The following is a 25263-nucleotide window of genomic DNA, read 5'->3' on the forward strand; positions in this document are numbered from 1 at the left end:
TCCAAAGAAGCTGAATTTCCCCAACATCCCTAATCAAAAGGACAATCAGCCAAGATCAAAATAAACCAAGATTAACATGGCAGCTAGTGCCATACAGTGCTTAAGGTTTTAATTAGAACAGAAGAGATCCAGAAGTTCAGTCTGGATTCACAAAGACAATTTTGACTACACAAAAGTCAAAACTGAGCACATGGTTGCAACATTTTAAAGCACATGTATCTTTTCTGGGGCCCTCAGTCCCACTTGAAGGCACTGCTGTTTTCAAGGATTGCAGACAAGTAAAACACTTGTTCCTCAACATGTTATGATTCTTTTTTTAGAAATTAGAACAACATATCCTTGGTGGATATAGTATGTATATCCACCATACATATCTATATATGTATGTTACAAAAAGTAAAAGAGGAAAAGGAGAAAGAAAGTGAGAGAGATGGCTTGAAAGAATTATTTATTTACTTACTTACTTACTTACTTACTTACTTACTTACTTACTTACTTATCGAATTTTATCACTCTCATCTCCCCACAAAGGAGGGACTCTGGGCAGTTTACAACAAAAGGAAAGTTCAAAATTCAGTACCATTATAAATACAATAAATATGAATATAAATACAAATAGACAATAAAAATATAAAATATAATAAAATCCAGATGGCTAAGGATTGTATCTCAGTCCACGGGTATAAGGGCCATTCTAGGGCACTAGCCATCCCCACAAATGACTATTCCCCTTCCTGCTCCAGGCCTGCTGGCAGAACCAGGTTTTCAGTTTTTTACGGAAGTCCAGGAGCAAGGTGGCCTGTCTCACCTTCAGGGGAAGAATGTTCTAGAGGGCGGGAGCTACTGCAGAGAAGGCCCACTTCTGAGACCCCGCCAGATGGAATTCTTTTACGGATGGGGTCTGTAACATGCCCTCTCTGGTTATGACCAGGTGGGATGGGTCGATGTGATGGGGACGAGACGGTCCCTCAGGTAACCCGGTCCCATGCCATGTAGGGCTTTAAAGGTGATAACCAACACCTTGAATTGGACCCGGAAGCAAACTGGTACCCATTGCAGCTTGTGTAGCAAAGGTGTTATATGTGCCAACCTTGGGTCACCTGAAATTAGCTGAAAATGGAACAAATGGGAGGATAAATTTCTGAAAGCTTAATAGTCCCTAACATTTCGGCGGAGTCTGAAGACCTGGTTCTGCCGCCTCGCTTGGGGTGGAGAGGGGAATAGAGTTACATGGGGATGGTTGTTTTAGACCACTCCTCCCACACTTGGACTGTTTTAGATCTTTCATCGCTTGGATTTTTATTCTTTATTTTTATTTCTATTTATAGTATTTTTATTGTATTTTATTATTCTGATGGTTTTAATCATTTGTTGTAAACCGCCCAGAGGCCTCCAATGGGAGGAGATGGGCGGGGATAAATTAGATACATAAATAAATAAATAAATTTGCTTCTAAGGATTATAACACTGATTTCCAAGTCAGTTTTTTTGAAAGCTCAGTCTTGTATTTTATTTCAAAGAAGACTTGATTTTGATTGAAGGCATGTGATGACTTTTTTTCCCCTGCATTTTTCTGGCAGGAAATATAGCCCCTTTATCAAGGCTCAAGCAGATGTGTCCAAAGTATTTTCCCATTTCAGGCACATGAGAGCCAGTTTGGTCTAGTGGTTAAGGCTCTGGGCTAGAAACCAGGAGGCTGTGAGTTCTAGTCCTCCCTTAGGCATGAAAGCCAGTTGGGTGACCTTGAGCCAGTCCCTCTCTCTCAGACTTTATATTTCATTACACTCTATTTTATAATAATATATTTATTATTAAAAACAGTTTGCTTCTTGCTTTTCTTTCTTTCTTTCTTTCTTTCTTTTTGACTCTACAGTACTTGAAAAATATGTGGTTTCTATCATTCCAAATCTTTCTTCTTGCTACATGCCTTCCAAGCTTTGGTTAAGAACAAACTTTGTTGACCTTTCAAGTCCTTGTCTCTAAAAGGCCATGGCCTCACCTGATAATGTGCCAGGATGATGGGACCTTAGTAGACCTTCCCTCCCATCCATCACACTCATCTTGGTTTGTATTCTGTATGGCTGCCTTTGAGACAGAGTTTATTGTTGTGCCCAAGAGCTAGGTGAGAACTGGAGGATGAAACCTTTCCTTCAAGGAATACTACATAAACTGAGCTGTCGGGAAGCCCCTGGCTGAATCTCAATGTAGGCCTCGGCCAGGAACTTCCTGCCCATGCCTGCTGTGAAGATCACCTCCTTCTTCCTGCCAGAAGTTCATGGTAGCTGACTGGGATGTCCATTTGCCCTTTTTGACGAGGTGTGCTTTTCCATACGTACACGTATTCCGTTAAACATGAACTGTTTCCAGGTGACAACAAGCACAGTACACAGTGCTTTCCTAGGATCCATCAGGTGAGTGGTTCCTGGTTACCACACTCAAATCAGTCAGATCAATCTTCATGCTGCTGTCAGTGCTGGACACTTTAGAGGAAGAGAATCTGCGCTCTCGAAGATGTACAGTGACTGAACTACACCATGATCAGCATGGCTAATCATGTCTTAAGGCCCACAAGTTACCCATGCCAGCTCCAGATGAATCAAAGGCCATTTTAATCCAGCATTTTGTTTCTATAAATAGATACAGTACCACTAGGGTGCTCAGAAGGGACAGAAGGCAACAATCTCCTCCCTCCCTCATATCTGGAGGTTACAATGACAACCAGGTTAGTGTCCATCATGAAACTGGAGTACAAATCCTTAGAATTATGGCTTATGTGAGAAATATTTTTTATTTGTCCTAAATCAATTCAACATCATTGGATAATCATAGGTAGTAGGGAAACGACCTAACTATCTAACATCTCCCTTCTCTTAATGTATAGTGATTCTTTTGTGGAGATAATGTCAGGGTTGGAGAGGAGAGGGGTTCAGTTTTCATGACATAGGGAAGAAGTGTTCATGTTACCTCCATATGAACTGAAAAGCTAAATGGGGTCTGGCCTGCTTCTACCTGGATAGCAGTTTCCCATGGAAATCCCATTGCTACAGGCTAGACTGGGAAGTTGAAGAATCATTCTGCAAATGGCGATGGAAAAGCAACTCCATATTATTGCATATATATATATATACACACACACACACACACACACACACACACACACACTTGCATGTATCCAGGCAGTCATCAGGACCTGAGTTTGATTCAGAAGACACTTTGCACTTTTATAGACATCTGAAAAGTTATGGAACAATACTGGCTTCCACCCCACTCCATAAATGGAAATGTACCAAGATGTAAAATATTAATAATCTGCAAAATGTGACTTCAATTCCATGTGATTCTTTATCTATATTAAACCACAGCATACACTCACTATCTGATATAGCAGATAAAAAGTCAACAGTTCCCCCACCTCTCTCTCCCCCTTTCTCTGCCAAGATGGACCCCAAGCCACTTTGTATATATTGGATCTCCCAACAGGAATCCTTAACAAGGTTGGCCACAAGGTATTCTAAGAACATCTATTATCCAGTTTGGCTCCAAGGTATCTTTTTATCTGTAATCAGAAATATCTCTACCAAACTTGGTCCCAAATTTTCCCAGGAATCATTCTATCAAGATTGACCCCAAAATATTTTAAGAACTTGCTTACTTTCAGATGCTCCACTCAGTTAGGCATGATCATGTCCCAAGCCTTCAGATGATACTCCTTAGGTAGGACATTTTGCCCTGGCCTATTAAACCTTCAAGATTAGAATGTTCTTTTTAAAAAAAATTAGAAACAGAAATGGTTGAAAATTGGAATTTTGCAAGCAGGTTTGTTGAAACCATATTTGTTAAACTTCCATATTAAGTACTTTGATACAAAGCAATGTTTGTATAAACAAAGGAACATACTAAGAAAAATGTTGTTCATGTAGATGGAAGAATAGTGACCAGATTGGAATAAACACACCCTTGTTTTTCAATGTCCTTTTTATTGCCTTAAGTTTGCAGGTAAAACAATTTCCTAGTAGTTCAGTGTTTTGTGATAAGAAGCCTAGAAGTTAACAACAGGAACCAAATTAGTATCTCATACTGCATCCATTTTTATATGTCAGAATTGCTGATAGGAATATAAACCAAATTCTATCCCAGTGAAACTTATTGTGTTCAAATCCCAAATTTCTAGTTAAATTGGTCAAAAGGAAGAGATACCCTTGATTTTAAATAAAGGAGATACACATCATTCTTCAAGTGTAGTTATCAATAGTAATTAATAAATCTAATAAGCAGATGAGCTGTAGCAGATGGTAAGCTACCTCAGCCACAAAGGCAACAAAAGCTTACAAAAGTTAATTAGGGTTAAAAAAGAGAATCCCCCCTCCCCCAAACCACAATATATTAATAATAACAGTAAACAGTAGTCACCAACAACACATTAGCAAAGAATCAACACATCCAATAATGGGAGTTATATACCAGGGAAAAGCACAGCCATCTTTGTGATCTTATGAATATATGCTATTAGCAGAAAATGAGGCCAGGCAATGTAGGCAGGAAGCATTAAAACACCAGAGGCCTGGGGGAAGGTTGAGTGAGGTTTGCTATTGATCAGCAATCACACAGCAAAAGAATGTGATAACCACAACAATGAACAGAAGGAAACGACTAATTTGTCCAGTTTATAAGCTCACTTAGCCACAGAAAAGATGACATTTGTCTCCAAATCTATCCAGCAATAACATTAGGTGAATATGAAGCAGATTCTGTAAGCATCTAGATTTCTGTAACTCAGGTAAGACAAAATTTCAATCTAATTTCAGGGGGTGGATTGTAAGCCATCCTTTCCCAGGGCCTGTTTGAAGAGCCCTTAAAGAGATCTTGGAAGATTTGCAAAAATGCAGAAGGATTGGAGCCACACAGATTTCTGAAGGAATGTAGTTCCATAGGGTAAGCACAGTCACAGAGAAGACGTCCTTCAAAAGACACTGTTGATAGATGGGACCTGGAGTGAACCAACTCTGCCAGAACTTACTAGCCAGGCAGAAAGGAGAAGGGGAAGGGGAAGGGGAAGGGGAAGGGGAGGGGGAAGGAGAAGGAGAAGGAGGTGGTCCCATAGGTGTCCAAGTCTTAAGCCATGGAGGCCTTTATAAGGGACCAGCAACACATTTGGAAGTCTGCTGGTAACTCACAAAGTAGAGGTGTCACATGGACCAAATGAAAAATGCCCATGAAACTCAGGCTGCTGCATTCTGGACCAGCTGTAGTTCTGAGTATTCTTCAAGGGTAGCCCCACGTGTGATGCTTTCTGTATCCTGAAAAGTACCACAAAGTTAAAACTTCTTTTTACTTGCATTGCTCTAAATTATCCTTTTCAACACAATATATGTCCTCAAGAACATATGCTGATATATATAATCTGCTAAACCTTCTAATGAACCTCACAATTAATAGAAAGCTACAAAAATGTTTATTTATTTATCCATTCGATTTACTGTAAATTTTCATGCAAAAATTTCAAAAATCACGAATGTGTCCAGACATTGGATGAAACAGACTTTGGGTTCAATTTCATGCATTTTCTCATTCTGACAGAAGTTATAAACAGGGATGAGATTAGACTGATTTTCAGTCTGATACTTCTTGTTTCTCCTTCCAAGTTATTACTTCTCCTTCCAAAGTTTAAACATTTCCTTCACATAAAATTTGCAGAAACACTTTCTCTTTCCAAGTTTATTGCAAGATATTAAGCAAGTTCCTCTTTTCTTTAACTTAGAAATTGCTCCTGTTGCTGAATAAATTCTGCTTTCTCACCACAGCCACATCAAATACAGTCCAACTGGATTCGTCAAAAGAAATCTAGCTTTCTGGGCTTCCTTGGATTCTCCAAGGGATCTGTTGGTTCTCACCAAGGATTCTTGCAACTCATCACCAGGTATGTCCACAGTAAAGGTACAGCTTTCATCATGATAACTGTAAATATGAAAATAACTCTTTCTCAGTTCAGGATGAGTCTCAGGAACTGCGAGGATGAGATTATTTGATAGTATGATCTCTTATAAAAATGTATCCATCACAGATGACCAGTTATAAAAAAATATCAGTCAAACAGTCAGGCGGAGGAGACAACAATTTCGAGATGTACCTCCTCAGCAATGTAAGTCTTAGCCAACATAACCATCTGTATCTTCATGCCAATCTGCTCACCATAAAAGCACCAGTGTCAGATTCCCTGATCAAAGGTTTCACAGAAACCCTTATCAGGGCATCTCCCATCATGTCATTCTCTAAGGTTGCCGGATGGGAGGGGGTGTGAAGTTGGAATGTAAGGGGTTGTTTTGTCTGTAAGCACATCAAGGACAGGAGATTGAGATATGACAGAAATGCCATCTGGTTGGGACGGGGAGTGACACATTTCGTGGGAAAGGGAACTAGCTAAGGGAATGTAGTTTAAAGTAGGTTTTGGCGGGAAGTCTTTATTCGCAGCTTGCCTTCTGTACCGTTCATTATGCTTCAATAAACCAGTTCAAAGAACTCCCATTTCTTGACTGTGTGTGTGAATGCTTGAATGAGCAGGTGCTGACAACTAGTGGGCCCAACTGACTTCTCTCTTCTGTTTGGAAACAGTGTGTGTGTTTCTGAAGCATCCACTGTAGTGAGCCTTATAGCATTTCCATTTTGTACCACTGTGAATTACAAGCACAGGGCCAGTCCTCCTTTAGTGAGGGCTCAGGCCTTACCATGTGGTCCCACAGCCCTTATCAAGTCCTAATCTGCAGTGAGTCACAAATCTGCTCTTGCTGTTCTGGACAGATGTGGTTATTTGTCAAGAACATCCTTTCCTTTCAATTTTTTGTCAGAAAGTTTGTGAAGATGCCCTTTTCTGGTCCTCTCCTCCCACTGACTTTCTCCCCACCTAAGACCCAACTCTAAGCTACTCATTTTCATTCTGGAGCACCTTCTCTAGATATATCTTATGTTGGGCAACTTCACTCCCCAATTACTTTTTTCAGGTCACAGAGAGCAGAGTTATTTCAATAATTGTCTCCTATTCTACCAAATTTTCTTGGGTTTTTGGTTTTGTTTTGTTTACCTTTTCTCTGCTTTTTCTCCTCTACATTCATTCCTTTCTCAAGTCAAGTAATGACTCATTTTATATTACTGCAAAAATATGTCCTTAGTTCTGAGCCCTTCTATGAAAGAGATTGACCTGGGGCCAGAGGTGATTTTAAGGTAGCTTATATGGTGTTGTATGTGGCTATTGTTTCATTGTATGCTTTATTTTATTCTATTATTTTATTTTGTTGTATACTTCAGTTGTTTAGTTTAATGAGATGTTAGCTACCTAGAACCTTGGGATGACAGGACATACTGTTGAGGAACACAGAGACGATCTTGGAGAAGATCTGCAGAGACCAGTAGGTTCTCTTTGGTATAAGAGGGAGAGGAAGGGAAATGCTGTCAGGCTTTCAAGTTTTTCTTGTTATAGCCAATATTACTACAGTTCCAGTATGTCTTGTAGCATCTGTTTCCCGACCTGCCCTACCTCAAAGGGCTGACACCTACCTATAAGTCTATCAATAAATAAATATAGATAAAACAAAATAAAACTCCAAGTACATCAAGGATGGCAGAATATACTAAATGTTATCACTAAGAATGTTCTGCCTAGAATTCTGATCCAGACCAGAGACCTTCACACTCACCCATGGATACCCAGAACCTTTTCACTGTTGAATCCCCAAATCCTTGGAACCTCCCAAAGCAACTACCCTGGGCTCATTCTTTGCCATTTCCTTTTGGTCAGACAAAAATGTCTGACAGCCTTACAGAAAAGCTCCCTTTTCTCTTCTTTCTCCTGATTATTTGTATTTCCATTCAAAGAAGCCCAGAATACTTCCCTTTCCAGCTTCCTTTAATCTCAATTTTTCTCACTAGCATAAAAAGCCAATAATCCCATTCATCCCTCGTTGTGAATGGGTCAGAAAAATTCCATCTGACCTTTCCCTGTTCCTTGATAAATCAACTCACCAACCCTGCCAATGAGTATTTAGACCTCTTTAGTGCTGCAGCAGTGCATGGAAGTGGCTGGTAAGTAACAGGAAATTCTAAACAAGCATTCCCATTCCTCAGTCCCCTGCCCCATCTCAGGAAAGTAAAATCCTCCACCCACTCAGAAGAATTTTCTTCTTTGGCTGGGTACATTTGCTCTAATCTTCATGAGAATTCCTGCTAGAGTTGATGTTTACTTCAGTGAAAAAAATATAGACATTTCTGAAACTCAAGTTCAATAGTCAGTTAAAACCCTTGTTAAATTGTCACCAGCAACGTGAGATTCCACATTAGTAGAAATATTTAGTAGGGCAGAACTTAATCAGTTAGTGAACCCAAAGGATAGCATTTTCTTCTCCTGTGATGTTCATCTGTGACCAAATATAAACCAACCAGAATATTATTAATTGTTCTGTTATTTATAGGTGGTCCTGAAGAGGTCATTTTAGAGGGACAAGAATTATGATTAATAACTTTGTACAGCCATTCTAAGTACATTTTAAATAAAAATGGAGAGATCCATATTGTATGCCATTAGAGTGATCTTAGGACCATTGTCTGTTTTCTTTTCACTTTTGATATTATACAGTTCTTGTGAAGAACCAAAAACTCCTCACCAAAGCAAAAAGGATTTCCTCTTTTATCTAGCAAAGTGATGAAACCAACTGATCTCCCGGAATCATTTCTGCTTTGCTTCTATGGGAAGGCACTGAAGTGAAACAAGTCTGTTACTTGGTGGGAGTCAAGTTCTCAATTAGTTCTGAAAGGCTATACACGTCAGATGATGGATGGACCCATGTGGCTGAAGATGGATGGAAAAGAATAATACTCTGCTGACACTGATGTCTTAACTTTTCCCTTCTTGAGCAAGAACCAGCGCAGGAGTTACAGAACCACAACCCAGGTGACTTCACTGAAGGTTTTCTGTGAAACTTCACACATCTTCCACTGTGCTTGTTGGAAAAACCAAAAACAGATGGAAATGATATTTAATCTCTGTTGACTAAAATGAAGGTGAGTGGCTTGTTCTTTAGTTGTCTAGATCCATAATTAACCCCCAACAGAAATCAGACCCCCCCCCCAAAAAATAAGATTCATTTCCACTGAAGATGACAACCAACATGCCAATCACCTTTTCTGGAATAATGGATACTAAAATGGGTAATTGGACATTCAGTTATATTGAGCACAATGACTCTCATGCCATACACTCAGAGGGCAGTGTTTATCAGCCTAGATATCCGGGAGAACTCATTATCCACTCTTTAATCATTTTAATCTGTATTCTAGGGGTTATTGGAAATGGAACTGTCATCCGACTTTTGGGTTTCCAGATTAAGAGGAGCTGTTTCACCATCTTTATCCTCAATTTGGCTGTAGCTGACAGTGGGACCCTCATATCCCTATTTTTGTGTGGAATTCTGTACATAAAAACTGGGGATATCCTCATAGAAATAGTAGAATGTTTAGTATGCAACTACTGCGCTGGTCAACTTCTTCTGACAATCATCAGCATTGACCGGTGTTTGGCCATCTTCTTCCCAATTTGGTATCGATGCCATCAGCCCCCATACTTGTCCACCATGCTCTGTGCCATTACATGGATAGTCTCTTTCTTCCCCTGTGCAATTCATTACACTCTGATTTCGGTTACAGGCATTCGAAACTTCCGCCTGTTCTACTATGTTTTCATATATACCACAATTTGCTTCCCACTCATGGTGGTCTCCAGTCTGGCCCTCTTCATCAAAGGCTACCTTACATCACAGATGCAGAAGCGAGGGAAGCTTCTCACAGCCATCTTACTTGCCCTGTTTTTCTTCCTCCTCTTTTCTTTTCCACCAATCATCGTTTATCTCATTGACCTTATTTCCAATGGGAAATATGTCAATTTATTTGCATATGGCTACTTATCTGCCAGTCTAAACAGCAGTGTTAACCCACTGATCTATTTTCTACTGGGGAGAAAGAAGGAACATAATTCTATGTGCAACCTAAAAATCATCCTCCAGAGAGTTTTCAAGGAGGAAGAAGAGAATGAGGAGCAACCAGAGTTCCAGGCTGGTATCCAGTTATGATGTCCTCACAAGAGTGAAAAACATACCTTTCTATAGCTCCCTGCCCAGAATTGATGTTTCATTCAAACAAACATATTCTGGCAAATACAGGATTACCAGACATTTAATGCCAAGGACGTTAGGAAATGTGTCATTTCCTCAACCATCACAGTCAGGACTTTCCAAGACATTTCAAACAGACCCTATTGATGAGATAGCCCATGGGTTAAATGGGTTAACCTTTTCTTGGATCTTAGTTATTAGCTGGGAGCAGCTGAATGGAATGCTTTTCTTATCTTCAAATTTCCACACTTGCTCTTTGTTCTTTTGCAAGCACAAATCAAAATGCTGTTTTGTTCCTAACTATTTTATCCTCACAGTCAGTTACCCAGCAAAATTCATTTACCAGTGAAAATTGATCTGTGACTCTGGAAATCTAATTCTATGTTACTGCCCATGCTTCGATGTACATATACTTCATTAATTTCCCGTGCACTTTTAAATATTTTGCACAATGGATTTCGATTTTAATGATATTGATTTTAATTTTGCCTTAATTTAAACTGCAATCATTTATTCTTGTGGTTTATACTTTCTATTTTTATTCGTTGTTAGCCATCTTGAGTGTTGAGTAAACAGAAAGGAAGGATATAAATTTAGCAAATAAATTACTAACAAATAACTGTGTGGACTCCTTGGTGCTCTCTGAGCCTTGTGGTTTCCTTGCAGAGGTTTCATTGCCAGGCTAGGCAACACCTTCAGTGTGAACTTCAGTGTGAACTTCAGTGGTTCACACTGAAGGTGTTGCCTAGCCTGGCAATGAAACCTCTGCAAGGAAACCACGAGGCTCAGAGAGCACCAAGGACTCCACAGTTCAACCCTGAGCTACAAATTTTCACTTCAAAATAACTGTGTCCGTGTGTTTGCCTATGGCCAGTGAGATGCACAGTTTTCTAGAACCACCTTTCCCAAGGATTTATGTAATGCGGGATTGTTTTCCCTTTCCCTGATGTCAGTAATGGTTTTTACTCTCTACCTGCCAAGACTGATCTGCCACTTCTTTGAAAATTACCCTTCTATTACTCTAAATTCATGGCCCGAGAGATCATGTTATATGTACTTTCTCTCCTATCCTCAATACTGTGTTATCACACATGCTCAAACCCAAGCAGGAAGAGCTGAGAAAAATTACCACCATGCAAACAGAAGACGAACAAGTTAACGATTGTATGATAAAATGGGCTAAAAACTTTGGGTGTAATATACATATGGAGCAATGGAAGAATATGTGGATGAAAGGACTGAAATTTACACGGTGTTATAATCTCAAAGAGAATTTTTATAAAACGATGTATCGTTGGTATTTGTCACCAGATAAACTGTCTAAAATGCACAAAGGGTCTTCAAATATATGTTGGAAGGATGAACAAGATGGGGGGATGTTTTATGATCTTTGGTGGACATGCAAAAAAGCTAAGAAATTATGGGATCAAACACATATTTTAATTCAGAAGATTTTAAAGATCAATATACAATTGAATCCAGAGACTTTTCTTTGGGGGCTGATGGATAAACAGTTAGAAAGAATTCAAGGAACTTTGTTTTTGTATATGGTAAGAGCAGCAAGGCTTTTATATGCCCAAAGGTGGAAAGATTCAACATTACCTACAATGGACTAATGGATGGTGAAGTTGATGGAGTTGACTGAGATGGCGAAATTGACAGCTTTGATTAGAGAAAAGACACTGAATAATTTTAATGTTACCTGGAAACCCCCTTTGGAATTTTTGCATGAAACAGAAAAAAAATGAAATCATGGTATCTGGATTTGATCATTGGAAATAACAATGGATAATAGAATTAATAAAAGCTATGTTGTAAACTTAGAGGAAGAGTTTAATGTAAATGTATACTTATATCTGTATCAAAGAGAGTCAGAAGGCATTCTTTTTCTGTATTTTCTTTTTTTTTTTTCCTTTTCTTTTCCTGCACTTTTGACTTGGTTCTTTTTTCTATTTTGCTTTCCTACTTTACTTTTTCCATTTTTTGTTAGCTTTAATCTTTTTATCTTAAAATTTTTAATAAAAAGAAAAAAGAAAAATTACCACCACCAAGTTCTTTTTAAATGGAAAACCAACCAAAGTAGATTGCCTAGGATTAGGATAGTATATGGGGAAGAGCTTTAAGACGAGAGGCGACGTAAGTGTGGCGACTGAGGTGTTGGACTCCAAAATATAATTTAAGTCACACAAATCATGTAATTCAATCATTTGCACCATGACATTGCTTGCCTCCCCACTGGGGAGCTGCAGATCATCAGGGTCAGTCTCCATTAATGTCGGGCCTTGCTAGCTGCACAAACCAGGCCGGATTTGCCTCCCTTCTCTCTGATGCTTTGTCTGGCATCTTCTCATGTTTGTTTCGCCTGATTTTCAATCAGGAGATGCCTCAGTGGGACATGAGAACAAGCTAGTCTGGAGGAGATAGGAAGGATCCTAAAGTCAGACCAAGCCATTCTTGCTCCTGTGCTTCCCCAATTGGTGAATATTTTCTCCACCATCATCTGCCTGGGGATATCCTATAAGAGGGTAGATGCAAAGCAAGAGGCATGAAATACTGACCCCTGTTTGCAGGGCTTGGAATTTGGGAGAAAAAGGCTTGGATTAGTGAAATCCATCTCTTGTTGCAGATACCTTCTCTGATTTCTGTAAGATGATTGTCTTGGAGTCTAAGAAAAAAAAAGAGAGAGAGAGAGATTCCTCCTTACATTCCAGATTATCTTTTTCATTTTTACTTATCTCTATACTTTTGTTCCTGCTGTTATGGAATTCTTATGAGTTTCATCTCTGTCAGCCTTACCAGGTAGACCAGACAGGAAACAAGACCAGATGAGCTAATTCTACTTTATTGTAAGGCTCCATTAACAGAATCTTGCAAGTCTGAAAGTACAATTCTCTCCCTGTCTCCTTTACACCCCAAGAAATTAGGGAGGGTCTCTTCTGAGCCTCTTGCCCCTCCCATTTTGCAGCTGTGGACTATGCAGTCTCTTACCTGACCATTCCCTAGGCAGCATCTCTGGACCTAGTCTCTCAAGATCATTCCCACATACCATTGCAATCTCTTCTCCAGGTTCTGTTGAACTTTGGGGCAGTCCTTGTTGGCTATGATTTATCCTAATTGCAAGTAAGATTTCAGAGTTAGAAGAACAAGTAACAGAGCTTAAATATATACTTAATTTAGTTTCAGGTGTGTCCATGGGGTGGGGTGGGGTAATCTGCAAGATGGAGGATGCAGTTCTCCACACATACACATCTAGGTTTTTGGCATAGATTATTCACCAAGGGATCCAAAGCAATCTTAAAACCATATTCTGAATGAAATCCAGTTAAAATGGCCCCAGAAAATTCAGGATTATTCAGATATACCTGGACCTGTGATACCATCTTCTCAGTCACCTTACCCTGGAATGAAAGATTAGAGATTGGTCTAGACCAGAGCTTTTCAAACTTGGCAGATTTAAGATATGTGGACTTCAACTCCCAGAATCCCCCAGCCAGGGGAAGAGTGGATGGCTATTTTCAGTAAATGTTATATGGCTGTCTTCTTTATGCAAACAGGAATGCACCCCTTACTGAGGGAGGAATGAATGTTATTAGCTCAAGGAAAGGATCATTTTGCATTAAAGGCTTATTTTTATGCGTTAGTCATTGCACATACTGTACATCCTTTCTTTTGTCTGGGAGCTGAAAACAGCATTAATGGAATCTCCTTTCCTCTCCATTCCTTTCCTCCCTCTGAGAGAATGAGTGGCCCAATAGGTTGGCTACCAGCCTGGCTGGCTTAGAAACGGTTGGAACCAATTCATGGATATCCTGGGGATCTTGCTTACAATTAATCCTTGCATAATTCCATCAGTGCTGATTAAGATGAGGAACTACATGGCCATCTTTCAGATCTCACATAACCAAGCTGTAAAGGATAAGATTAAGCCACTGCTTGATCCTCAGATCTACTTAAGCCTCAGATGAAGCCTCTGCTGCTTCCTTTGGAAATTGGGCCCTCTGCCAAGCATGGCTTTTGAGATCAAGATACCAGTGAGAAGCTGGCTTCTGTCTCAGAGAGCTGACCTTGGGAAGGAAAACCACACATCAAGTTTGGTTGAATTAATTCCTCCGTGCTCTCTTACCCAGGCAGTAGAAACAGAAGCTCTTTTGCCCTGCTACCCAGGAACAAATGAGGTCTTGCTCTTTAGAGATTAGAGGGCCTGTGGGAGGAACTTGCCAGTCTGTCCTCCAATGAGAGAATAGATCCTGTGATGGCAGACTCAAGCTTGCCTTCGGGTAAACATGAAGAGGCAGCTGGTTTAAACAGCAGCTATGATGATAACTCCACTCCCCCCTTCAGTGACTGTCAAGCACAACCCACCTCCAGTGGGCACAGAACTGCTCCATCTTGCCTCTCTAGGAAAAGTCACCCACAACAGAACCACCATTATAGCTTCAGCAATAGCGGGCCAACATGTGAATGCTCCTGTGCAGACTCATTATGGGATGGAGCTCCAAATGACAGGGCCCAGGACTTACAGAGAACTTAAAATAATTTGAATTTCTATTTCTATAAAAGACCTGGGATATAGATCTTTTACTTTTAAATGGTCACATCTCTTCCTCCCTTTTGGCTAGACCCAGCCAGGACGGTGGGTGCCCATTAGTCAGCCTTTTTATTTCTGAGACACTATGAGCCTACGCTTTACCTCTTTTCTATTGCAAAACACTTGCTATTCTCCTGAAAGCTCTGGTAAGTGTGTACAGTATTTCCCACCTTCTACCCATATGTCTCAAATCATTAGTCAATGGGACTGTTTTGAACGTTGGCTGTAGAATCTACCCGCTCAATTTCCAAATTCTATAGCAATAATAGATGGTGACCTCACTGCCAGACTGGAGAGTAATGATAAGGCTTGCTTGCTGTATTGCAACCGCCCATGTTCCTCTCCCTGAATGGCCCCCAGTTTCACCTGCAGAGGTTCAAAATCTAATTTCTCAATTATAAAATAGTAAAGCTCCTGGTAAAGATTTGATCTTTCCAGAATCCTTAAAATTAAACCCTACATAAAGGTATGTGGGAATGACCTTGGGAGACAGGAGGCAGAGCCACAGACTAGACAGCCTCATGTAAAAGTGTCTCAGCCCACAGAAGGGAAAAGGGTGTGGGAAGCATCTCAGAAGGGGCCCTCCCTCGCTTTCTGAAAGTAAAAGTAAAGGAGGGGGGAAGGGCTTTCAGACTTGCAAGATTCTATTACTGCAATCTCACAATAAAGGCAGTGTTGGTGCTCATGGTTTGTGCTTCTTATCTGGACTACCTCGAAGGGCTGATATCAATCTTTTTAGATCAATAGCAAACTCATCAAGCAGGTAAAGCCCTTTAAATATCTTACCAAGAGCAATAGCTGCCAGAAGCCACCAGGTTCTACCCTTGCGCTATTAATTGTTAGTGCTAACTTTCTAAAGAATCTCTCGTAATTGTAAAAATTCCCTTTTCATAGTTCTTGTGTTGTATTGCTGTTCTTTTTATTGTGTTTGATCTTCAACTGTAAATAAATTTTGATTGACTGACTGAAAGCTAAGAAGAGTTACACCTCTTTTGTGTGGACTGCAGACCAACAAAGACTTTGAATTCCCCAAGAACACTCTTCCTTTCAGCCATTTTGACAATCAGAAGAACAGCTGAGTTTACTTTCTTTAGATAATTGTGTTTTCCCTTAAATTGCAGTGTCTGGATTGTTTCCCTTAACCACTGATCCAGACTTCTCCAACCAACCAACCAATAACACTTTGTGCACAATGGCACAACAACTTAATGTTTCAGAAGGTAGGAACAGTGTGTAAACCATATTATAGATCATTTGCCTTTGCTTTGTGGGTGCTACTGATAAAGAAGAGCTCAAGCGTTCAATGATGCATCATCAGCTTATTCCAAAATTTAAACTCTAGCACCAGATCATGAGTCCCTCTTGTTTTCTTTTCCCCTGGGGGTGAGGATGGGGTGATGGGTGCATTGGCATTTTGAAATCATACAGAGGGTGTATTCACAAAAGGCTGCTGAGGGAATAAAATAGCTTTCATGGAGAATGTAAGAGTACTAACACACTAATACTTTTGACTTCCTCTAGGCAACATCATCCCTGTCATGTTCATCGTTCCAATGTTCTGAATACATCGTAACGTTTCGCATGTCACTTTCCTGATCCATGTTTGCTGAGTGGAGATTTCCAGCCGTGCCAGGCTGTAATCTCCTTACTGTAACTGTGGAATGTATGTTTGGGTTATTGACTGTGTTCAAGGTTACTTTCTCAGGCCGATGTGGGTGACGGTTGCTAACACCTGGGAGGGGGTGGTTGCTAAGCGGGAGCAAGGGCGGAACCGGGTTTGAAGCGAGGGTTTTTAGTTTGTATTTGGCGCGCTTTTGCTCATTCTCAGCTTTCATTGTATTTGCACACTATTCTTTCAATAAACCAGTTATCCTTAAGCACCTGCTTGTGAGACTGAGTCTGTCAGAATAGGCAACCATTACAATCCCAGAATTGTCCTCTGGAGGGACAGAAGGGATGAAGAAAACCTCCATATCCTTTAAGAGAATTTTAAGAAAAAAATGTGTGATTGGATACATTTCTGAAAATGAAGGAAAAACAAGGGTGGGAAGAAAAGTTGTCCTTTCAAAATGGTTATTTTCTAATTTATTACCAGGTTCAATATTTGTGGGGCAGAAAGCTTAGACAGCACCATAGTGGCCAATTATTGGCTAATTGGGGTTTGGGGCAACCACAGGAAAAAATTATTGGGGGTTCTTTATTTATAAATACACCATCCCAGACACACAGACATAAAGACCCTAACCTTGACATCACACTGACAACAAAGGTCCGCATAGTTAAAGCAATGGTATTCCCAGTAGTAACATATGGCTGTGAGAGCTGGACCATAAGGAAGGCTGAGAGAAGGAAGATCGATGCTTTGGAACTGTGGTGTTGGAGGAAAATCCTGAGAGTGCCTTGGACTGCAAGAAGATCAAACCAGTCCATCCTCCAGGAAATAAAGCCAGACTGCTCACTTGAGGGCATGATATTAAAGGCAAAACTGAAATACTTTGGCCACATAATGAGAAGACAGGACACCCTGGAGAAGATGCTGATGCTAGGGAGAGTGGAGGGCAAAAGGAAGAGGGGCCGACCAAGGGCAAGGTGGATGGATGATATTCTAGAGGTGACGGACTCGTCCCTGGGGGAGCTGGGGGTGTTGACGACTGACAGGAAGCTCTGGCGTGGGCTGATCCATGAAATCATGAAGAGTTGGAAGCAACTAAATGAATAAAAAACAAAATGATCTAAATGAGTGAAGGCTATCTGTATGGAATGTCTTGATCAGTTGAGGGTGACCTTTCAGGCCCATTATAATCTTCACATTCCCTTGTTGTTATTGGCAGGATCAAGATAGGCAAAGAGCACTTGACACAGCAACACTCTTCTGTGAAGTCCCATGTTGACTATAAAACCTGGTTTTGAACTATAGACTTCCCCTGTTTGGTGTTCTCCAGCTATGTTAGTCTACATCTCTCATAATTTCCAACTGGCATGATTAGGATTTATGAGCATTGTAAACCAGCATATCTAAGGGTGCTGGATTGAGAAAAGTTGTTGGCTAACATGTACACAGGTATACATTACTGCTGCCTTTTGAAGATCTAGAATGGTATTTTAGAGACAATATAAACGGATTGTTAGCTACCATTTCTTGGGACTGGATAGAGAGACCTGTGGCAGAGTGCTGGAAAGTGTTTGGCCCAAGAGATCAGAAAAATCACACACACCAGGCATTTCTATAAAAATAAGTGTATTTACAGAAAACACAAAAATATATTTTACAAGCTGTGCATTCACACGTGCTCAGAGAGGGCCGGGAAGAGAGGCTGTGTAGAAAGAAGGAAACTGAAACTAACAAGCCCAGGCAAGCTGCCCTCCAGGCAATTTCCTTATTTGGTCATGCCTTTTCACACCCAAATTGAGGACAATCAAGTTCCACCTCTTCACTCTGCCAATACTTAAGGAAGTACTCAATTACCATGGTCACATTAATTTCTCTAGCAGAAAACAATATACCAACAAGACCTTGCTCATGGAATGATTAGTCCATCATCCTAGGTCCAGGAATCATGGGAAGCTGGTGGGTCACATCTGGTGTTCTAATATATGCTATGCAACTGAGAGGAACCTGTCAATCCCTGCTTGGGAACACAGTTGAGAAACTGTAGAGGAAGCTAAGTAAGAGATATTAAGATTCAACTGAGAGATGAATCATTACCAGAAAAGTGCAATTTTTTCAGGTCATGGTATACTGCTCTCTAAGGTCTAATATTACCTAAATGTCAAAAGCTAGACTGAAAAATTTATCTAGCAGAAGTTAAATGGAACTTTCTGGGAGGGTTTTTCAGTTTCTCGGAGTTTCTGATGAGTTCTTCCTGTCTAGCTAAAATCTGTTGACTTTGATCTATACCTTAGAAATTATCTAGCTAAAGCCCAAATTAGATCTGCTATTTGATAGGTGAATATTACTCAGATGTTTATTGTCCAATCCTGTTACGGCAAACTAAGACTCAGTAGGACTTACTCACAGAGAGGTATCCATAAAATGTCGGAGTTGGCTTTAAATATTTGGATAGCAGTTCTGAGGAGGGCTCCTCAGGACTGATCTCATGAGAAGACTTCAACTCCCAGAAGTCCATGGCTGGCTGGGGAATTCTGGGAGCTGAGGTCCACCCATCTTAAACTTGCCAAGGTTGAGAAACACTGCATGAGAATAACCATGGGGGAGTTCAGTGACACGACCGCACCCCCTCTTTTGCACCTCTATTTAAGCAGCGGCTGCTTCAGCCTTCAAGATCTTGATTCCCTTCAACCTCACTCCAGGCAGATACCAGCCTATGCAGACTCGGACCCGAAACGCCAGCCCCGCGAACTTTTCCCACGAGACGCTCACCCAGAACTGACCGTCGCCCCTCGCAAGGTTTTCTGGCTGCGCCCGACCAAGCAGCTCGATCGGGGATTGCAATGGGCGGGGGTGGGGGTGAAGGTGGCTAGTCTGCAGTGCCCCGTGTCGTGCGAACGCTGGAGCCTGATTTCGCCGCGGGCAAAGCTGTTCCCCTTCTGCAGACCGGCGTGGCAGAGTCACACCCTCCTCTTGCGGGGGTTAAGGAGCTGAAGCCGCGTGGGCAGGAAAAGGAAGAGAGGGTGGGTTACACTGGGCGTGCAAATGACGCACTAGTGCAAGCTGATCTCATCTCAGCCAGTCCTTCTCTTGCTGGTTTTTCTTTTTTCTTTTTTCTTTTTTTTTGCCAGTGGAGGCTGGCTTATCTCGTTCCCTTATAAACCGGCTCCTGGTCCCTTCTTCGCCACTTCTGGAGCCGAGCTTTCTAAGCCACCCAGCGCGGGCGGAGGCGGGGGAGAAGAGAAATCTCGCCAGCCACAGTACGCTGGAAAGTTGCTTCAAAGCGGGCGCTTCCGGGCTGAGAAACCCGGCGCCCTCCGGCGGGGCTTGGCAGACCCGCCGCTCCTGTGGCCGAGAGATCCCGCGGGTCCGGCCCTGGAGCGCACAGCTCGCAAGACTGCCGGCCGGCGGTGCCGACGGGTCTGTGGCCAGATGTTCGGAGGCGGAGAACATCTGGAACAGCAGCAACAGTAGCAACCATGAACAATCCTCCTCACATCTGAGATCGCCCTGGGTTGGAGGAAAGGGATAGAACGAAATCGTAGCAGCCTAGTTGAGCTTTCACGTCGCAGATCGGATCTCAGTAGCCCAGACGGATGTTTTAAAAAGTGAATTTATGTTCCTATTCTCTTTTCTTCATTCTTGGGGCCCGTTTCTTTCTTCCAGGGAGAACTTTTTCGGCGGAGCCGCCCCGTTGATGGAGTTCCCACCCAGAGAGACTCCCATTTGCATAATTAAGGTGCCAGGTGAAGATTTTTTCTATTTTCCTAGGCTGTTTGAATTGGCTTGGGATTTAACTGAATTTTAAAGGACTGCCTTGCAAGCTGCCTGGTTTGAATGACGTTTTCATTTTGCACTTTATGGGCTTTATTGTGCATGCTTTTATGTTTTTTTAAATTATTTTTTAAAAATAGTGTGTTTCATTGTAAGCCATCTAGAGAGCTGTAGCTATTGGGCAGTTGGAAACTTTAAATAAATACATAAAACTGTATTGTGTCATCTTTTTTTTTTCCCTTCCTCTAATCTCATGTTCTTTGGATGGTATTTTTGCGATAACATTCTAGATCTTGTCTAGGGCTATGAAATGGATTTATATGTTAAATTCAGAGGATCTTCAATGACAGGCTAAACTCCAAGGTGTTTTGTGGAATTAATTAACAAAGCTAAGTGGGGTATCTCTAGTTAGGACTGGGATAGGAGACCACTAGAAAATCCCAGGACTGGAAGGGGAAATCAACAAAATTCCCAGGATGTAGGCTTGACTGGGAAGTTGAAAAAACATCACAGAGGAAAGCAGTCAGAAGCCACTTTTATATTGTTGCCAAGAAAATTATCCATTAGCCTTGTAGTCCAATGTTTCTTAAACCATTTGCTCTCAGGACCCCTTCCCACTTTGTTTGCCTGGGTTATATATATATCAATACCCTAGTAAAAATTAAAATGGATACATTTGCAGAATATTTATTGAATTGTGTAAAAATAACAATATTAAACCCATATTATAACCCAGATATAAACATAAATAATAAATAATAATGAGAAGAGTGACATTGTTTTAAATTTTTGCAAATATCTTCAATATCTGGCAAATTATCTTGATTTTGTGAAGGGTCTTGGGGAACCTTAAGGGGTCCTCGGAGCACACTTGAAGAAAAACTTAGTCAGTAGGAGTCAAGCACCACTCAACTTTTAGAGGCATTTAGCAAATAGTAGAGGACAGATTTCACACAATTTAGTCTAAACAGGGTCAGCCACTGCCCTTTTTTCCCACCCAATATGCCCATGCGGGCTCACCTTCCAGAATGTGAACAGCCTCATTTAAACAAATTCCTATGTAAGCACCTGCTCATTCGAGCATTCACACACACACAGTCAAGAAACTGGAGTTCTTTGAACTGTTTTAATGAAGCGTAATGAACGGTACAGAAGGCAAGCTGCGAATAAAGACTTCCCGCCAAAACCTACTTTAAACTACATTCCCTTAGCTAGACCCCTTTCCCACAAAGTGTGTCACTCCCCTGCCCAACCAGATGGCATTCCTGTCGTATCTCAACCTTGCATCCTTGATGTGCTCCGTAGCCAAAACAACCCCTTTACGCTCCAACTTCACACCCCCTCCCATCCGGCAACCTGAGAGAACGACATGATGGGAGATGCCCTGGTAAGGGTTTCTGTTAAACCTTTGATCGGGGAATCTGACATTCCCTTGAATGTTTTTGAAATACTCAAACAGCTGTTAAGATATGCCTACTTGCATTCTAGGGAATTTAGTACTGTATTTGCACTATGTTGAATTTTTCCTACATTGCACTGCATTTGAGGTTGGAAAAACAATTAACAGGGTATTTTAAGAATGCCTGCAGACATTTCAGAATGTAGTTTACCTATAAAGGATCTCCTGTTAAGAGAAAGTGATCAAAAGAGAATCAATATTTATTACAAAACAAGGCACATTATCTGGATCCCTACATATATATACATATACGCACACACACATACATGTGTGTGTGTGTATATATATATATATATACACATACATATACATACATACATACATACATACATCTCAATGTATACATTTGCTTTTCTCCATGAGATGGAAACCACATGACTAAAGTCACTCTTTCCATGTGAGGTTGAAGAATTGCTGTTATCAGTATAGACCCAACTTTCAACCGAGAAGTCCTCCAGATGTCAGAGAACTAGAACCCCCATCAGTTCTTCAATCAATCTTTAATACGGTCACAGACCAGAATTACAATTTTTTTTTAAAAAAAGGAATACACTGAAATACGTTAAAATACATTAAAAATACATTAAATGAAATGAACAAAACGTGATAATATATTTACAGATTAATAGAGTTGTCAATGGGCAGTCGAGGTCTGCCTAATTTGCAGACAGTGTAGCAAAACTTAGCTACGTTCAAGGAAACTAAGTCATTCTGATCAGATAGCAACAACTGAACATAAAGGAGATCAGAATTTCCTGGATATTTTATCAAATGAGGGGTTATTAGATGGGTTCATGAATCCTTATAAAGAATACAGCATAGCAGGACATGTTCTATAGTTTCAATAGCCCCTTGTCCACAGGGGCACAGTCTCAACTCGTATGGGACTTTTTTGTAGCGGCCCTCCAAAACTGCTGTGGGAAGCACGTTACAGCCTGCCAAAGTAAGTGCCCTCTGAAATTTGGAGACAGTTATATGATTTAGGTATCTCACTGGCTTATAAGAAAAGGCTTGATTGCCCAAAAAAACACTCTTAGGCAAAGCTGACTGGTCCTGCTGGATTTCCAGGTCTTTGACACGCTGCTTGGATTCGCTAAGAGCACGCTCATAGCCCATCATTAGGAGTGCCTCACTAGAAAAGCCGAGATGTTGTGGTTTTTGTGAGATGGTCCTGAACCATACTGATTTATAATTATCCTTAGAAAGGAACGAACCCAAACCCATAGGGAAAAACAGTAGTTTCAGCCAATGTGCTATAATACAAGTCCATGCACCTGTTTCAACTTTAGGCAACCTCGCTTCCCTCCTTAATAGTACATTTGGGGTACAGGGAGGTACCTGAAATATGGCCCTTAAGAATTTGGATTGAACCCTTTCCAATGGTGTGAAAGAAGGATAGGGTCCTAGCTGAGCACCGAAGAGTAATTGGGTGCAGGGCTTAGCTGAGTATAACTTCAGTGCTGCTGGAATGTGCTGGGCTCCCCTGGTAAAATGAAAGGATTGGATTGCTGCCAGTGTTTTTTGAGCATTTTGTATAACGTAGCTTTGGTGATGTTGGCAGAATGCTGGGAAAGCCTTCAGCCCAGGAGAGATCAGAAAAGTCACACACCAAGCATTTCTATAAAAATAATTTATTTACAGAAAGCAAAACAAAAGCAAAACATATTTAAAGGACTTAGCTCTCATTGAGAGCAAGCCTGGCTGACTACATGCCGGCACAGAGAAAAAGAGGAAGTGAAACAAGTCTGGGCAGGTTCCTCCTCCCAGGCGATTTGCATCAAGCACGCGAAAGGAGACAATCAAATACAACCTCTTCACCCGGCCAAAAATGATTAGGTACAATAGCAGTCTTAATCATTAGTAGGAAAACCTCAACAGGTGAGCACTGTGTTTAGTGGAGCTATGAAAAACCATGCCCAGATATTTAAAGGATTTAACTCGTTCAATGCTCTGGCTGTTTATCCTCCAGATGTGCAGTTTAGGTGTCTTTGCAAAGACCAAAATTTTAGTCTTGCTATAGTTGATTTTGAAAGCTTCTTCAGAGCCGTAACTGGCCAGAGCGCTCATGGCTCGTTTGAGTCCAGTTCGTGTTTGTGATAGGAGTACTATGTCATCTGCATACGACAAAGTTACGATATACCTGTCTGCCAATTTTGGAGGGCGATATTCTAATTGATTCATTTTGGCCACAAGTGAATTTATATACAGATTAAACAGCAGAGGAGCTAAAATACAACCCTGCCTCACGCCTCTGTGAGTCGGAATCTCACCTGTATGATGGCCTTGCGTACGGCATTGAACTTTGATTCTGGAGTTCTTATAAAGATTATGCATGAGCAGCAGTAGCCTTCTATCAACTGTAGTATGGATAAGCTTAGACCAAAGCCTTGCTCTGGGAACCAGATCAAAGGCAGACCTAAAATCAATAAAAGCGGTATATAATGTCGAGCCTGTTTTGGATGTATATTTTTCGGCCAGATGTTGAAGTATAAGGGCATGTCCATAAATAGAATGTCTGGACCTAAAACCTGCTTGCTCATCTGCCAATATATGCTCTGAGTCAATCCAGTCAGCTAGCTTATTGTATAAGTGTCTGGCATAGAGCTTACTTATTATACTTAACAAGCTACTGGGCCTGTAGTTAGCAGGCAGGTCTCAAGTGCCCTTTTTATAAATAGGGACGATAATAGCTAGGCCCCAGTCCCCTGAAATTGGTGCAGTGCGGTCAATATAAGTAAACAGAGAAGCAAGAACAGGAGTCCACCAATCCAGGTTGTTTTGTAATATTTCAGGTGTAATAAAGTCATTGCCTGGAGCTTTACCAGGCTTTAACTGTTTTATGAGCCTCTTTATTTCAGCATTTGTGACAGGGGCCCAATTTGGGAGCAGGTTAGTATTAAAATCTAAGTCAACTATATGGGCCTCTTCTTGTGAGTATAATGCTCTAAAGTGGTCTTCCCACACAGATGCTGGTATGAGGTGAGGGAGTAAAAGGGGCCTGTCAATTGAATGGAGAGCTATAAGGTGCCAGAACAGAGTGGAATTTCTGGCTTGAGAAGCTGTTATCAGTTTATGCCAGGAAATCTTAGTGAATTCTCTTTTCTTGTTTTGTAGAAGATGTTTGTATTGTTTCTTCTGGAGCATAAAATCTCAGATGGGGTGCTCAGCTGGGTTCTCTTTATATAGCTTAAATCCCCTGATCAGTTTACCTTTGGCCTCCAAATGTTCTGCATCAAACCAGGGCTGGGAAGGATAGATCTTGCCCCCTAGATTATCTCTGCTCCTTGATATCTGGGTGGAAATCACAGGCTGGAGCAACTGAATCAGTTGTGTAAATGTCTGCAAGGGAGAATCCCCAGACCTCTCTCTGACTATGGTGGAGCAGAGTTGCAGTGCTGCTTCGGATAGAAGCAGCTGAGCAATTTGCTCATTAAGTTGCTGAGTCCATTTGACATGAACCAACCTCAGCTCTGAGTCTGAATCCCGAAATGGGTTCTGTTTCCAGAAAGCAATCGTCAAATGCTTTTAAAACTGTAATACTTGGAAGATGATCACTATCGGGTCAATTTCCTAAATAAAATTTTTGTACAAAAGTAATCAAATTCCATGAGATTAAAGTATAGTCCATCAGGGAAGGTCTTGAGCCGACCCAGTGGGAGAATTCACCAGGGAAATCACT

General features: G+C 41.0%; 1 protein-coding gene across 1 annotated transcript; it reads left to right on the plus strand.

The window, feature by feature from the left end:
• Positions 1-9007: 9007 nt before the first annotated feature.
• On the plus strand, positions 9008-10112 carry LOC134494751 (proto-oncogene Mas-like). Its single transcript, XM_063299998.1, has one exon. It carries the CDS (start codon positions 9144-9146, stop codon positions 10110-10112), a length of 969 nt encoding a protein of 322 aa, XP_063156068.1. The 5' UTR covers positions 9008-9143.
• The last annotated feature ends 15151 nt before the right edge of the window (positions 10113-25263 follow it).

This window comes from Candoia aspera, chromosome 3, assembly GCF_035149785.1.
Source record: "Candoia aspera isolate rCanAsp1 chromosome 3, rCanAsp1.hap2, whole genome shotgun sequence".
NCBI classification, from domain to species: Eukaryota; Metazoa; Chordata; class Lepidosauria; order Squamata; family Boidae; genus Candoia; species Candoia aspera.

What these genes read in the sequence shown, in the direction of transcription:
- LOC134494751 (XM_063299998.1), top strand. Translation starts at nt 9,144, where the DNA reads ATGACAACCAACATGCCAATCACCTTTTCTGGAATAATGGATACTAAA.